The 13,403-nt window shown below is 40.3% G+C and overlaps 1 protein-coding gene across 1 annotated transcript; it reads right to left on the reverse strand.

Moving 5' to 3' along the window:
- Positions 1-2,433: 2,433 nt before the first annotated feature.
- Positions 2,434-6,456, reverse strand: LOC117616722 (receptor protein kinase-like protein ZAR1). The gene is made up of 2 exons (XM_034346119.1): positions 4,640-6,456; positions 2,434-3,352 (listed from the first exon to the last, which is right to left on the reverse strand). The coding sequence occupies exons 1-2, from the start codon at positions 6,144-6,146 to the stop codon at positions 2,718-2,720; spliced, it is 2,142 nt and encodes a 713-aa protein (XP_034202010.1). The 5' UTR covers positions 6,147-6,456; the 3' UTR covers positions 2,434-2,717.
- Positions 6,457-13,403: the final 6,947 nt, after the last annotated feature.

A 13,403-nucleotide genomic window follows, 5' to 3' on the forward strand; every position in this document is an offset into this window, starting at 1 on the left:
CGGCCAAAAGTGGCCGGAGTGGCCTGAAACACAGCTAAAACCACCGCCCAAAATGGATGTCCTAATCACTTCTTTAAACCACTAAATTTGCCCAAACCAACTCCAAAAACAGATAGATCATGGAAAAATGATGAAAATCCATACCTTGTCTAACAAAATCAGTGGCCGGAGTCGCCTGAAAATTCTAAAAATCGGTCGGCATCAGGTGGAGCTTTTCGAATTTTTAGTCAAAAATCCGGGTATTCTTGGGGTTTTTGAGTTCTATTGAGGAATAAGTTAGGTAGAGGAGACATAGACAAAGCTTTTGTGGGTGGTGGTGTAGCTTGGAACGACCGAACGACGACGAAATTAGCTGGAGAAGCCGAACAGTGAATGTGAACAGTGACTGTCATAAGGAGATAAGCGAGAAAGCGGGGAAGAATCAGAAGGGAGAGTGAGAAAATCTGACTTTTTAACACCCTTCTTGCAAAAATTACGATCATGTCCTTACACTTCTTTTGATCATAACTTTCTCGATTCAACTTCGATTTGGGCTACGTAATGGAGCCAAGAAATTTTCCCAAAGCATCTCTGAGCAAAAATCAACCTTAAACCACAAAAAAAACTCTAAGAATAGGATCGTCCTTTGTTTTAAAAAAATAGAAAATAAATAAATTATTTGGGGACGGGATATTACATGCAACACCCTAGCATGTCGCGGCACAGCTCAAAAAAACAAACAAACAAACAAACAAACAATAGTCATAGCTGCTACTAGCAGAAGCCGACAACTACCGCGACAGCAGCCTCCTCATGCGACCTCGGCGCAACCAACATAGGCTGGTCCCAGCCAGCATGCCTCGATTCAACAAAAGCCAACCAGCTGACCCACACGAAGAAGAAGAGGATCATGCGGCCATCTCGACAGCCACCGCAATAACCGCCACTCCAGCCTATCCTCTCGATCACAGCCACATCCAACCAGTTGTGCCAATTAGACCTCGTTGTGAAGAGATTTAAAATAAAAATAAAAATAAAAAATCAAATTGTGGCAACAGCCGCCAGTGACCATTGCCATCGTCGTCGCTGGTCACTCTAGCCTTTGTCGTTGCGTCACGACAACAACTGGTCGAGCCCACCCAGCCAGTTCTCACTAATTGGAAAGAAAAAAAAAAAAAAAAACCAAGTGTGACCTTGGTATGTACGGCAAATCCTGTCCTCGACAAGCAGTACGATCCTCTAAGATCTCTCTCACGAGCTAGAAAGTATAGGAAAACAAGTTTGCAATTTGAAGATGAGTGAAGAGAAGCCTTGCATTTATAATGGTTGTGCATCCTAGGTCAAGAAGGAATCAAAGGCCTAATCCAATTAGGAGCCCAACTCCAAGAAGAAATTAAAAGCCTCCTCCAGTTAGGAGCCCAATACACAAAAGTAAGCCTAGATGCAGTTGAAAAACCAGATAAATATTTCTCATCTCCTCCATGCCACGCATGTACCATGCAAAAGCTAGGGGCCATTTGTAGGAGCACATATTTCGGCAACCAATCATGAGGTGCCACGTGGACAATGGGAATATTCCTTAGGTCAACAATTGTGCTCCATTTAATTGACCAATTGTTTAGACTTAAAATAGAGATATCACCATGAATTATGGATTTGGTTTTCATTATATCTCCCTAATTGATCCAATCTATTCATTTAATGGAGAGAATAATTTCCTTCCATATGGGAATTATTCTCCGAAAAACCCTAGAAGGCAAGAGCTTTATAAATACATGGCTACACAACACACATGAGGTAATTCTAAACACACTCACAAAAAACCCTAAGAACTCACTCACTTTCTCTCTCGCCACCCCTTCACTCACTCTCTCTCTCTCTCTCTCTCTCTCTCTCTCTCTCTCTCTCTCTCTCTCTCTCTCTCTCTCTCTCATGGCTCCACCACCCAATTCTCTCGTACCGTAGAGAAAACTCCGACCTTCTCTGTTATTTTTGTATCTTCCTCAAGATCATATAACTGAATTAGGCATCCTACACAAATCCCCCCCATATGTGATTTATTTACTCCAACTTTTTTCGTAGGAATCGAAGAAAAAGAGAGAAAAGAAAGCTTGAAAGATAAAGAATCTCTTATGAATATTCTCCCATGAGAATTTTGCTCAAACAAAAATTGTAGGTCCAACTAACAAGAAGAAAAGAATAAAGAATATAAAAGGAAGAAATATTGCAAACCTCCTTAATTATGTGTCAAATAAGTTATCTAGTCAATATCTTTTTATTCCATCCAAATATGGGGTTGAATAAAGTCCTGCTTGGGCAAACTAACAAAGGTTTTATCAGATTGAATTTTGTTGAAAATATCTATTTGAGGACTTGTGAATATACAACCCATAATGGAGCACAAAATGGAGGGAAAGTACATTATTACAAGCATTTTGCAGGGACTGACAGAAATTTAAAAAGAATTAAATTACAAAACCTACCCAATTCTTAATTATCAATTTAACACAAAATAGAAAAGAAATGTATAACAAAATTATGCTATGGGAAATTGCTTGACTTCCAAAAACGATTTGGGTCTTCGAAATAAATCTAGATGGTAGAGAAGACTCTGAATGCTACCACCACCTTTCAAAATTCACCATGTGACAAATTTCAATCTGCAAATTCATCAGGTGAATGTGGGAATTTCTTGGCTATATATAAATGTGGATCCAAACCAGAACCATCAAATTCTCTCACGTCCCAACCCTTTCAAGATTTTCAGAGACAGTTTTCATCCTTGGCCTGACCTCGGGATCTGTCTCAGTACATGCAAGCGAGATATGAAAGGCTGCTAGCACCTCTTTCTTGGCATGCACTTCTTGAAGCAACATAGGGTCTACCATATCTGACAAAGGGTTTTCGTCCTCAAACCCTTTCCTCACCCACCTCACCAAGTCCGGGACTTCGACGGAAGTTGATGTGGTCGGAGAGAGCTCGGGGGACTTTCCAGTGAGCAATTCAAGCAACACAACTCCAAACGAATACACGTCCCACTTTTGGGTGGGTTTGTTGCCCGGGACTCGGGCCTCCGGGGCACGGTAGTTGTTTGATCGCTCTGTTGGGACTGATTTTAGGTAAGGCAGAGCTCCACCCATGAAGCCACCTGAGGAGGGGTTGTTGCCTGTGATGGTTATCAGTTTGTTGAGTCCAAAATCGGAAACGTAGGCTTGAGATTCATTGTCAAGAAGAATATTGGAGGGTTTGATGTCTCCGTGTACAAACTTTCTTGGGCTGCATTCGTGGAGGTAGGCCAAGCCCCGGGCTGTTCCCTTGGCGATTTTTAGCCTCGTGGTCCATGAGAGGCTTGATGATGACTGGCCATTTCTCCCTGCAAAATGAAGTAGAGTTTCCAGTTTCATTAGCTTTCTTTTTAAAAAAATTAAAGGAAGAAATTAATTAAAGAAACAGTTATGTATCCATAAGTAGCATACAAACAAAGTCTATAATATTGTAGCCAAAAGTAAAATATTAAAATGTACAAGAATTGCAATATTAAGCCCATGCCCATGGGCCATGGTAGTTGTAGTGGCTGTGGCTCCATGCCATCAAGGAAACGTAAAAGGAAATGCAAAAAGTATGATGATCATTTCAGGGCAGAGAAGGACAAAAGAGAACAAAATCCGGCCTTCGGTTGTGAAAAAGGCCACAGAAAATAAGACTCATCGGCAGCATGAGGGAGGGACGATCATCCTGACCCACCATGTTGTGATTGAACCCTACAAATGTGCAAGCCCCACAACACAGTTTACTCATTCGTGTCCCATCGCAGCACTGATCCACTGTCCACATGCAAAGTGCTCTACCCGTGGGCCACTCTTCACATACTCTCACGCAAAGGTGAAAATTGTAAGATCAAATTTAACCAAGGCAAAGACCCCTTGTTCCTAACTCAAACAATACAAGCTACAACTATTACCCAGAATTGAAGAACCAATAAAAGATCATGTCTTTGTCTTTTATGAGAAAAAGTTTACAGGGGAGGCTACACATCCCATAGCTAGGGCATACAAAGGCCTCTTTGAGAACTTACAGAGGTGGTCTTAGCTCTTTTTTTGGTTTTTACATATTACCGAACAAGAGGAATTATCGACAGCAAGACTCGAATCTAGATCTCGATTGCGAAAAAAACGATTCTTATCAACTCAACCAACCCTCATTGGCAAATCATGTCATTTTTCTATTACTTGCAAAGTTGGCAAAGATTTATTAGTTTCAATTTGGTCTAATTTTATGAGCTATCTGGCACATTAGGAAAAAGAAAATGATGGTTAAAAGAGACCAACTAACAATAATAAGCGTGGAGCAACATAATAAAATATCATCATTCGTGCACTACGCCGAATAATAATTAGTTCCCGCTGCCCATTAAACCTGTAAGCTCCGAACGATCGATCCACAGTCCCAACCAATAACAATTAATTCAAGCTTCTACAATAGCCCAAATCTAGGCATAAATAAACCCAGCTGCATTATATGCCTTCAACAAAGAATACCAGTCAACCCAAAACACGACACATCAGATTCTGACTCACAAACGACAAAACCACGTAATTCAATTCACACAACTGCATACAAACAAAACAAAACAAACAGAGGAAGAAAAGAAAAAACTCACCGCGAAGAGCAGAGGCCAAGCTGCCATGAGAAATGAAATCACTGATCAGAAGCTTCTCATCCGGAGCCCAATAATAAGCTCTCAATTTCACAACATTCGGATGTTTCACTCTCCCAATCGCCTGAACCTCGGCCGCAAACTCCTTGTACCTCTGATCACCGCCCTCACCCAATCTCCTCACAGCCACAGGGATGCCATTGCCGAGCACCACTTTGTACACGATCCCCAACCCGCTCTTGCCCAGCACATAAGCCGAAGCTCTCAGAAGCTCGTCGAGCTCAAACGTGAACCCTTTGTCGATGGCCACGAGATCTCCCTCCCCTTTTCCCCTCTCTGCTTTTTCTGGGTCGCCCTGTTCCGAATCCTCGTTCCCAAACTCGCCATTGATGCAAGCGCAAGAACAGAGTTGACAGAGATGAAGCTTCTCGTTCCCTCCAAATTTGCTCTTCCCTGTACAGCTACAGCCGTTCGAATTATCTTTTCTTTTCCAATAGATGTAAACGACGACTAGCCCAATAAACGCCACTCCCGCCGCGTCAGCCACCGATATTAAGATAATCAAACCCGGACTCAAACCCTTTCTCTGACCGTTTTCGGATCCGGGTCCCGAATTCGGATTACCGGGCGAGCTCTGCCCCGGGTTCTTACAAGTTTTCTGAAGCGGAAACCCGCATAGCAGAGGATTGTTCAGAAACGCAGTAGGCCCCTGATTCGAAAACGACCCCGTTTGGGGAATTTCCCCGCTCAAGTTATTGTTTCGGAGATCGAAACTCACCGTCACCGGTAAATGGCCGAGAGATTTCGGAATCTTGCCCGATAAGTGATTATACGAGAGGTTGAGGGTACCGGACAGGGACTTCAACTCGCCGAAATCCTCCGGTACCGATCCGGTGAACTCGTTCGAGGAGAGGTCTAATTGGATTAGATTCTCCATATCGGACCAAATTCCCGCCGGAATTTCGCCGCTGAATCTGTTCCTCGCGAGAATCAACCGCTGCAATTGCTTGCAGTTCTTCAAGTACTCTGCTTGGAGCGAACCGGAGAGAGAGTTGTTGGAGAGGTCGAGGTTCTGGAGGCGGGGGAGGTTGCAGATCGAGGGAGGGAGCGAACCAGAGAGGTTGTTACCGTAGAGGAAGATGCTGTGGAGTGAGGTGGCGTTGAAGAGCTGGGAAGGGATAGAGCCGTGGAAGTTATTGCTGTGGAGGTTGAGCCGCCGGAGATAGACTAGGGTTCCGAGCTCGGACGGAATATACCCGCGGAGATTCTTGCCGGAGAGCGCGATTCCGACGACGCGGGGTTCCGGGAAGCCGGTGACGTTCATGCAGGAAATGCCGGTCCAGTGGCAGGGGGTGTCGTCGGTGTCGAGCCAGTCGGAGAAAGCGGAGCCGTCGGATGGCTGTTCGACGGCTGATTTTAGAGAGAGGAGGGAGAGGCCATCTGGGGTGAGAGAGAGAGTGAAGTCAATGAAGATAGAGATGAGGAGGAAGAAGAAAATGGAAGGTTCCATAATTTGGCAGAGAGAAATAAAAATGGGAGCGAAATTGTAAATTGAAATGTGGGTTCTAATTGAAATGCATGTTGTTGTTGTTGTTGTTGTTGTTGTTATGGAGAGAGAGAGAGAGAGTGTGTGGGAGAGAGTAGTTGGAGGTGTGGGTGGGCTGGTGCCCGCCGGTATTTATGAGAAAGAGACTTGAGATGGAGGAGATTTGATTGTTGGGGTCCACCTCCCGCCAAAAAGAGAGAGAGATAGAGCTGAAGAGAGAGAGGACTGGCTAACAGAATAAGAGGGAGGGAGGCAAGGAGGGAGTAGAAGAAAAGCAAAGGCATAGAGAGTGGTGGCTTTTGCAATGTGTTTTTAAAGCATGAATTGAATATGATGCTGATTTTACATATACTATATGGCCAGGTCTAGTTATAAATAACATTCCCTCATTTTCTGGACTACTTGTTGGTTCCATCTAATTTCTTATCCTAGGTTAACTAATAAACTAGGCCCTGCTTGCAATATTTTTATGTTTAAGAGGAAAATGCTAGGGACAGTAGTTCAATGAGTTTTGCCACATTATGAGAGCCATATTCATCAATGACAGTCATTTATACCGTGTACCAGATAAGTGTAAATCGCATTATAAAATACATATGTGCGACTATCCTAATAAAACTCATATGTTTAATTAGCAATGGAATCAGTAGTTTATAATAAGAGAATCATTTGTTTGATAAGATTGTATGAGTATGCACGGAAATTTTTGGAACTTAAACTATCATAATAAAGAAATATATGCCCAGACACAGTCACACAGTCTATGTATCTGTTGTGGCTTCATTGGTCCACAGAAACAGCAGCAACGAGCAAGAGCAACTACAAATGAATGAAGCAAGTAATGGTTACTGGTGGGAAAAAAAGAATCTCCAACTAAAAGTCTGACTTATGTTGACCAAAGAAAAAGGACTCTCCCTCATGAATCCCTCAAGGTTTCGCAATTAATTGACAGCAACCAAACAGAGACATGTAGTTTTACAGTAAACTGATTTGGTAATTTTTTATTTTTTATAAACGAAAATTCTAATTACTCTAATGTACAGGATATGATCATAAAACGCAGCCACATAATTAATCGAAGATCTTGCGAAATAGCAGGTTTTTTTTCCCAAAATATTTTTTATTAATCATGTAAACTAATTACATAATTGTTCAGTGGAAACTTGCATAATAATGATATCTTATTCTTAATGATGAAAACATGCTTAGAAGCTAATAAAGCAGTGCTAAATTGCTCTAGCTTTGTACTATCTTTTTATTATCCTCCTGTCTTCATTGGAGTAGTTGCCAGATTGGGATCTATCTACACATCATTTTCATTTCGGTGGAACAATGTATTCTACGAATAATTGTACTTTATTTTTTTAATGGACAATTAATATAATTGTCCCTTCATTTCTTGGCTATAAAAAGTAGACTTCCTTCCCTTTCTGTGCTTGATATTTTAATGAAAAAAAAATTCTGGCTAGAATATATTTGGTAGCTAGCATGTAGTGATGACATCGTGTGACAAAAGACAAACCCATAAATAGGCAAAAATAATAATATTATTATTATCCAATGCTTTGTACTTAAGGGATGTAATTGATTGGGGTTGAATCAAAGTTAACTCAACCCCAACCCAATCAGCCTGCCTTTGGTTTAGTTTGGTTTGGTTTAGTTGTTCTACATGCTCATGAGAAAGGTGGGGCCCATTTACGGCAAAATTCGGTTCTCCTCGTTGACGCATTTGATTTGAGTGACCTCACTGAAGCATGTTGGGGTGGTAGGTCTGACTCTGATTAAACCTAAAAAGAGTAGAACCAAAAAGTGGTAGAGAAAAGTCCAGTGTTTGCCTTGTATTGTAATCTACAACTTCTAATTTGCATCTGTTTCATCTCTCTTAAGAGCAACTCCACCAGTTGCCCCTTGCCATGGCAAGATTAGCCCTAGGGCAGCCACTATTCATGTGAATAGTGGCTGCCCTAGTCCCCTCCAGCAAAATGTGTTTCCAGCAGTTAGGGGCTTGCCATGGCAATTACTATTCATTTTTTTGTTTTTTTCACAATTTTGTTTACTTAAATAATTAATTTAGATAATATTTTCGGATAAGATTTTTGGGTTCCTACGTGTCAATACTATTCATCTCGGATAAGATTTTCGGTTTCAAATTTCAGATAAATTTCAGATAAATTTCAAATTTCAGATACATTTCAAAATTCAAATTTCAGATAAATTCAAAATGTCAAATTTCAGATACATTTCGGAATTCAAATTTCAGATAAATTTGAAATTTGAAATTTCATTTGAATTTCAAATTTCAGATAAGATTTTCACCCTCTAAGATTGCGCCACGTGTCATATCTATCTGTGTACATTTTTCTATAAAATCAGAGGTTCAGCTCATACCTCCCACACCAATTCTTCTCTACATTTCCATTTCTCAAATTTTAGATTTCATTCTCCATTCTCAATGGCAGACATGGAAGAGGTTTTGGAGAGGCAAGAGAGAGAAACTAGAGAAAGAATGCGTAGACGAGCTGCAAGCAAAAGGGCGCAGAGAGAACTAGATGAGCAACTTGGCATAGCAGTTGCTTTGCTGGAGGAAGAAAAGCAGGCTCGCCGTGGTTCACGAGAAGGCCGTCGCCCAAATGTGGACAGACATAGACATTCCCGGGGTAAGAATCTTATGGAAGATTATTTTATCCCACAATCTCTGTACTCTGATGTTCATTTTTATATGCAATCATTTGTTCAAAAAAATCATGCATGATATTTGCAATTATGATGAATATTTTGTTCAAAAGAGAAATTGTGCTGGAAATTTGGGACTTCTTCCAGAGCAGAAGTTCACAGCTGTGATACGAATGTTGGCGTATGGGTCATCTGCTGATCAGGTGGATGAGATTGCTCGGATGGGGAAGTCCACTGTTTTGGAGTGCTTGGTGCGATTTTGTGATGCAGTGGAAACTCTGTACACCAGAGACTACCTCCGCAGACCTACGCCAAGGGACCTGCAAAGGCTTCTCCAAAAAGCTGAGTCTCGAGGATTCCCTGGCATGATTGGTAGCATTGACTGCATGCACTGGCAGTGGAAAAATTGTCCAACTGCTTGGCAAGGGGACTACGGAAATAGAAAAGGGCAGAAAAGTATCATCCTGGAAGCAGTTGCTGGTTTTGATACATGGGTTTGGCACGCCTTCTTCGGAGTTGCCGGATCTCAAAACGATTTGAATGTCCTAGGTCAATCCCCGGTGTTCAATGATGTTTTGAGAGGTGAAGCCCCAAATATCACATATGAAATTAACAATACCATCTACCAGACCGGGTATTATCTAGCTGATGGCATATACCCGAGGTGGACAACATTTGTGAAAACAATTCCACATCCCCGATCCCATAAGCAAAAATTTTTTGCTCGCTATCAAGAGGGGTACAGAAAAGATGTTGAGAGGTGTTTTGGTATCCTCCAAGCTAGGTGGGCTATTATCAGGGGCGCGGCACGTCTATTTGACGAGGAGGTGCTTAGGAGTATAATGATGACTTGTATCATCCTCCATAACATGATTGTGGAAGATGAATATGATTACGATGCTGATGACGTGTATGAACCAAATCCCATGGACACGGCCCTAACACGAATTTATGAAAAACCAGTGGGGCCAAATGGAGAAGCAATGCAGCATGAACCGTTGGTTAGAGACGGTAGTTTCATGCCCCGTATGATTGATCGCTACACGGAGATGCAATCGTCCTATATTCATGAACACCGTCAAGTTGACTTGATGGAGCATTTATGGGCGGTGAAAGGCAATGAAGGAAATGAAGGTGAATAAAGTGAAGTGAAGAAGTTGTTTTTATTTTATTATGCTTTGGTTGTGGGTTGTTTATTTTTTATGCTTTGGTTGTGGTTTGTTTTATTGTTTATGCTTTGGTTGTGGGTTGTTTTTTTTTTTATGCTTTGGTTGTGGTTTGTTTTTTTTTTTTATGCTTTGGTTGTGGTTTGTTTTTTATGTATGGAATGTTTTGAATAAAAAGGAATTTTGTTGAATATTTTCTTTATTGACTAAAAGAAAAGCAATACAACTAATAATAAAATAAAATACATGAATTAAACAAAACAAAAAATACAATGAAATCAAAGGTACATGAATTAAACAAAAAAAAAAAAATACAATGAAATCAAAGGCAAGTAAACTAAGACATTAAAGGCAAACAAACTATTTTAATGGTTTCCATCATTTAACCAATCGGTGTTGCTAGGTCCATCGTCACGAAAAAGTCTTCGTCTCATAACATCCCTTCGTTCTAGCTTCCAAAATTGTTTTGTTTCGGGAGACATATGGCTTGTATCCATGGCCATGGTTTCCCGATCTTTTTTTTCAATGTTTTGTTCGCGTGCATACTCCCTTTCTTTGCGTGCATACTCCCTTTCTTTTGCATATTCTACTTGAACTGCCATATCGTGCTCTTGTTGTTTCAAGTCCATTTCAATTCTCATGGCTTGGTGCTTTGAAAGTTCCTCCAAAAATTGAGATGCATTCTTGCTAGAATTACTCCCTCTCTTCGCCTTCGCCGCCTTCCTCCCAATAGGCCTTGGAATATTTTCAATGGGTGAGTCGGTACTCATCGGAGAATCCATAGGTGAATCCGATGCCGGCGTCTCATGAAGTGGAGTCTCGTTCAAGACTACCGTCGGACCGGTTGGAATAATTTGGAATCTCTTACAAGTCTTCACCACCTCCCAACAATGGGTATGGTTGAAACTTTTTTTCCCTTGGCCGGTAGCACCAAACCACATTTGTGCTTGTATAATCTATAAAAAAAAAATGAAATGGAAATACAAGAGAATTTTTAAAATATTGGCAATGCAACATGTAAAAAAAAAACTAATGGAAATTAAAGAAATAATAAAAAAAATGCAACATGTATTAACAAAAAATAGAGACATATTAACAAAATATATAAATTGCAAGAAACATTTAAATAAAAATTAATATGACATAGAAATTAATAGAAGAAAAATGACAAATAATTTACCTCATTGCTAAGATTTTCTCCGCTTCGTTGGTTGTCAATCGCTTTTGCTAAAGCATTTCTCCATTTCCCCAACTCTTTATTAAGAACTTTCCACCTACTGGATAATGCCATTTCTGTACGTGTAGAACCAATTGCCCTTTCACAAAATGCTTGATGAATTTTTTTTCCACATATGAGAAAATTTAATCTCATTGCCCGTTACTGGACAATGACTAACTTGGACCCAAGCCTCACACAAGCTAACATCTTCTATCATGCTCCATGCCCCTCCATTTTCATTAGAAGAACCCATAATATGCTAGAAAAAAATTACAACTTCAAAGTGAAAAAATATTGAATAGAAAGTGAAAAAATTTTGAGGAGAAAGTGAATAATAGTAGAAGGAGAAGAAAATATATGAGGATTTGGTGTTAAAAGTGAAGAGTATTGGTTGGTATTTATACACAAAAAATTCTGTAATTTTTGTGTATTTTTTTAAAAAAAATTGATTTTTTTTCAATTTTTTTGGGCAGAAAATTTGCTGCCGTTGGATTTCAAAAAAAATTCCAATCGGAGCGACCAGATTGCGCCACGTGTCAAGGAGCCGTTGCGGTTACTGTAGCGCGCTGATTTGAAATTTTTTTTAACGTTGGCGCGTGCGGTAAAAAAAATTTCAAAATTCAGGGCTGACACCATGCTGGCCTCAACTATTTTGTCCTGGACTTGGTTTTGGACCTCGGGCCATTTCCGCCTTCGGGCCTGCCCGTCTGGTGGCCCCCACGAGTTGCCCGGGCTGCCCTTTTGTTGCTGGACTCGCGATTTTGACCCAAACCCCCCCCAGCCCGAGCTCGTCCAGCACTGCTGGACTTGCTCTAATGATTGGCAGAAATGCCCAGAGCGACTTCAAGGGCAAAAAAATTATGTTTCAATTTTTGAACAAGCCGAGGAAGTTTAAATCCATGAATTTAAAGGAAATTTACTTATTTGAATCATGATCGCTAGGTTCAAGATAAATAAATAAATATAATGGATTAAAGGTAGGAAGAAAAAAAAAAATTCAAGATGAAAACACAAATTTCTTAATATATATGAGACTTTCTATTTTGTTAAGTTTTCGATGTAAGTCTCGTGTATTCTTACAAAAAAAAAAAAAAAACTTAATTAGAATCTATTTGAAGCTAAGGCACATAGAGAAAATTGAAAGTAATGATTAAAATTAAACAGGAACATAGAAGCACTTTGTAGTGTTGAATTGAAACTATCCCAAGATGTTCCATTAAAACCCGGCATCAGTGGAACGGTTAGGTTGCACGCGATATGGGAAAACCATCCCATCAATCTTTTCGTTCAAAGCAATTTCCAGGTATACTCTAAAAGTGAGTAGCATTGGGAAGCACAGGATCATCAAACACCATAGTCTTCCAGCCTCGAACAACTGCATTCTGAAAAATGGTGGTGTTCTTGGGGTGTTGGTGAAACGCCGTCCGCCTATCAATCAAAGTCACAAGACCAAATCTCTGGTCTTGATAGTATGCAAAGACNTTGGGTGTCAATCAACTTAAACTGGTATTTTCGGTAAGGGTTTGTGAGGGAGATGTTGAGGGTAAGGTCGTAGGAGAGAGTGTGGTTGGTTTTGATGTAATTGAAAGGTTAAGATAAGCACTGCTGACACTGAATTCGGGTTTTTTGTATGACCCTGAAATGCTTGTTGTGAGGCAGACAACCAGGGTGCAAATACCAGCAACAAAAAGGAGCAATAGATTTGCCTTGACCGCCGATACTCGTGTTGTCTGAGCTTTCGGTTGCAGACACGGCTAACAAGAAGCAATCAAGAAATTGAAAGAGAGACTGCCCCACTCCAAAGCCTTGTTAAAAGAGAAATTGAAAAATCAATTACTTTGGGGGGAGAGGAGAAATAATAAATGTATTGCTAAACAAAACAAATAATTCAGGAATTGGGTTGGGTCAAAAGTTTAGGGCTCATTTGATAACCATTTCATTTTTTTTTTATATTCTTTTTTTTGTGCTAGAGTATAAAGGAAAATGAGAGTGAGGATAAGATTGAGAGAGAAGATGAGAGGAAAAAGTAACAAAAGTGAAAACAATTTGGAATATATTTCAGTTTTTAGTTTTTGCTTTCACTTTTGTTACTCATCCCTCACATCATCTCCTCTTCAATCTCATCTTCACTCTCATTCTCACTTCCATTATCCCTCTTTTTCC

Source organism: Prunus dulcis, chromosome 1 (assembly GCF_902201215.1).
Source record: "Prunus dulcis chromosome 1, ALMONDv2, whole genome shotgun sequence".
Lineage (NCBI taxonomy): Eukaryota > Viridiplantae > Streptophyta > Magnoliopsida > Rosales > Rosaceae > Prunus > Prunus dulcis.

What these genes read in the sequence shown, in the direction of transcription:
- LOC117616722 (XM_034346119.1), bottom strand. Translation starts at nt 6,146, where the DNA reads ATGGAACCTTCCATTTTCTTCTTCCTCCTCATCTCTATCTTCATTGAC. An exon ending in CTTGGCCTCTGCTCTTCGCG is followed by an intron (nt 3,353 to 4,639) that starts GTGAGTTTTTTC and finishes TTCATTTTGCAG; the next exon opens with GGAGAAATGGCCAGTCATCA.